Source organism: Myotis brandtii, unplaced genomic scaffold (genome assembly GCF_000412655.1).
Source record: "Myotis brandtii unplaced genomic scaffold, ASM41265v1 scaffold1203, whole genome shotgun sequence".
Taxonomy (NCBI): domain Eukaryota; kingdom Metazoa; phylum Chordata; class Mammalia; order Chiroptera; family Vespertilionidae; genus Myotis; species Myotis brandtii.
In genome coordinates, this window is record NW_005354183.1 from 270,282 (window position 1) to 274,099 (window position 3,818).

The following is a 3,818-nucleotide window of genomic DNA, read 5'->3' on the forward strand; positions in this document are numbered from 1 at the left end:
CTAGGACAATGGAAACTAAGGAGAAAATAAACAAATGGGACTACATCAAAATAAAAAGCTTCTGCACAGCAAGAGAAATCATCAACAAAACAACAAGAGTACCCACTGCATGGGAGAACATATTTGCCAATGTTATAGACAATAAGGGTTTAAGCTCCAAAATTTATAGGGAACTCATACAACTCAACAAAAGGAAGATAAACAACCCAATCAAAAAGGGGGGAAAAAACCTAAATAGACACTTTCAAAAGTGGACATACAGATGGCCAAGAGACATATAAAGAAATGCTCCAAGTCACTAGTCATCCAAGAGATGCAAATCAAAACAACAATGAGGTACCATCTCACACCTCAGAATGGCTATCATCAACAATTCAACAAAAGACAAGTGCTGGTGAGGATGTGGAGAAAAAGGAACCCTCGTGCACTGATGGTGGGAATGCAGACTGGTGCAACCACTGTGGAAAACAGTATGGCGTTTCCTCAAAAAATTAAAAATGTAACTTCCATTTGACCCAGTAATCCCACTTCTAGGACCAAGAAATTAGAAACACCAATTAGAAAGGATGTATGCACCCCTATGTTCATAGCAGCACAATTTACCATAGCTAAGATTTGGAAACAGCCTAAGGTCCCATCAGCTGATGAGTGGATTAGAAAACTGTAGTACATCTATACAATGGAATACTACGCTGCTGTAAAAAAGAAAGAACTCTTACCATTTGCAATGGCATGGATGGACCTGGTTAGCATTATGCTAAGCTAAATAAGTCTGTCAGAGAAAGATAAATATCACATGATCTCACTCATTTGTGGAATATAATGAACAACATAAACTGGTGAACAAAAATAGATACAGACAGAGAAGCATCAGTCAGACCATCAAACCTCAGAGGGAAGGCAGGGGAGGGCGGGTGCTAAGAGGTCAACCAAAGGACTTGTATGCATGCAAATAAGCATAACCCATGGGCACAGACAGTAGGGGAGTGAGGGCATGTGCTGGGGGGTGGGAACAGCTGGGAAGAGGTTAATGAGGGGTGGCGGCGGGGGGAGGAGGGAAGAGACATATGTAATACTTTCAACAATAAAGAATTTAAATAAAAGTAAAAAGAAGTAAAAAAAAAAAAAAAAACTTCTGGTTCAGAACCCTTCTTACTACTGGCAATGGAATCTATATATACATCTATATAAGTGCCCTGGATTGATACTTAAGACATGTGCATCGAGTACCTGCATTTCAGTCCTGGCTCTGCTACTATCTATGTGATCATGAATAAGTGACTCAAACTCTTAGTGCCTCACTATCTTCGTATTCATAATGGGCCTAGTAATTTATAATTTGTTAGAGAATTAAATGATCTAATGTATATTAAAGATTAGAATAGCAGTAACATGGAATTAGGCCTGAATTAAAATTTGAGCTCTATTAGGGCAGCAAATTTTATTTGTTCTGTGTATTGTCTCTTAGATTATTATCTGACACAAATGATTTTTTGTTGAATAAATTTGTTTAATGAAAAAGTGGCATCTTTTTGTGGTAGCAGTAATAAGTTTTCCTACCTGTTTATTAATTTAATAAATATCAGAAGAGATTTTACTGTGAAGCAGACACTATTCTAATTGCAGAGACTATAACAATTTTGCTTTAATGTGCATGGAGAAAACTACCCTATGACTGCCATGTAATTTCCCCATAAAGAAAATGAGAAACATTCCATCTTCTGTTTCCATATGAGTGGTCATATGCAGCACTCTCTCCACTTCCTCCTTCCTTTCTTCTTTTAAGAAACCATTGTTTCTTGGGCTAAAGTTTCCACAGAAATTATCCCTTCTTGCCCCAGCTTGTCAGGGAAACATTTGCTACCTCCTTTGTTATAAGTGTGTCTCTAAATACAATATTTCCTTGGATGACTTGGGACAAGTTCAGGAGCTACAATTTTATGCAAAGATGAACACATAGACCATTTCATTTATTCAAGCCTTATACTTTGAAAAATCACAAATTTCAACTGTGATTAAGAAGCTATGGTGACAGATTGCTTTCAGTCTCACTAGTAAGGCACCTCACATGAGGCACCTTTACTTTTCCTCTGTTCGTAATGTTCTTAGACTTGATGTGGATGATTTGCATACCAACAAGAGTGCCTGGGGTGGAGTGTTGGATGACAATAGTAGACTAGATCCTAGTCCTTAAACTAGAGTGGATCATCAAGTCAGACCCTCAGTTCTATGCTTCTCCTTGCTGCTCAGAGTTTGTGCTCAGCTCCCCCTGCAGTTTCTGTCACTGTGTCACTCTGCGCACAGTAGTACATTGCAGAATCTGACTGGTGGACTGAGGCTTTCTCCAAGTGGAAGGCATTTGGTTGTTTTTGGTATGTGGCTTCAAATCCTTTGTTGCTTCCCTTCTCGTTGGCCTTCGCAGCTTTCAGGAGGAGCTGTAGACCTTCTCCGGGATACTGAACATACCAGAAAAGAGTGGGATACCCTGTGGTTTCATAGGAGCAGTTCACAGTCAGGGAAGCCCCTTCTGAGAGTGTCACTTGGCCTTTTGTCTGTGTCACGGAGTCTCCATTGCTTCTTCCTAAAAATAATAATAATAATAATAGCAATAATGTTACTTTGGGCATAATCTGGGACTTTACTACTTAAGAAAATTGTGCTTAAACATATACAACATAATGGAACAAAAGACTAACATTTATATGGAATATTACTTACCAAACATTAACAATAACACAATCACTGATCCTGGAAAAGAGTTCATTCTTAGCTTTTCTGGTGTCCTTGGGTTTTGGCTTCTAAGTGTAAGGAAAGATTAAGGTCAGAGTGAGAGGATGAATGTGAGCTCAGAATTTAAGCAGGAAATGTACATGTGTTAAGAAAAGACACCCCCTTGTGGACAAGTTACTAAACTGGTAGGCATGTTAACCTCCTCAAAAGTCAGTCTTATACTTTCACCTCCGGCATTTTTTTAATGACACCTGTTAACTGTCAGATGGTCCTTTGTAAATCGAAAAAATACTTAGTATTTTTCATAAGCTTATTTTTTTTCCCAGCACGCCGCCTGACTTGGAAGCTTTATGCCATAATATTTCCGTGAAGAATTCAATTTTACTTATTCTTATTAAGCCATTTTTAGCCTCCTTCTGATTCACGGAAGTATTACATAAGCAATTTTTAAAATAAAAATCAGAGGTATATCAATAACATATATTTAATCATTAGTAGATAATTCGGGAAGGCAGAGGAAACATTTTTCCCCACAAATAAACAATATTGGACATTTCGCAGCAAGTGGTCAAAAAATATTTCTTACCTAGCTGGCATGGCTCAGTAGTTGAGCATCAACCTATGAACCAGGAGGTCTGGGTTCGATTCCCAGTCAGGACACATGCCTGGGTTGCAGGCTCGATCCTCTGTAGAGGTCATGCAGGATGATTCTCTCTCATCATTGATGTTTCTCTCTCTCTCCCTCTTCCATCATTGATGTTTCTCTCTCTCTCTCCCTCTCCCTTCATCTCTGAAATAAATACAAATATAGTTTTTTAAATGCAAAATGTTCACAAGACAAACTTAGAAAAAAGTATGCCTTTTATCTGTTAAGCTTTACTAACATGTGTCTTTGAACAAAGACATCTTTTCCAGGGTACCTCTTTGAAAACTCACTCTCCATGAATTCAGAAAAGGTGATGACATGGTCCTGCATAAGGTGTAGATAGTAACAAGCTTCAGGCTTGGGTAGAAAATTTGGGTCAAGATATTGTTTAGGTTCATAATCACTTCTTTCTCTTCCTTTCCCTTCTACTCCATGTCTAATC

The 3,818-nt window shown here is 38.3% G+C and overlaps 1 gene segment (V, D, J or C); it reads right to left on the reverse strand.

Moving 5' to 3' along the window:
• Positions 1-2,246: 2,246 nt before the first annotated feature.
• On the reverse strand, positions 2,247-2,764 carry LOC102249677. The segment is given in 2 exon segments: positions 2,247-2,581; positions 2,719-2,764. Coding segments are annotated over 2 exon segments (381 nt in total).
• Positions 2,765-3,818: the final 1,054 nt, after the last annotated feature.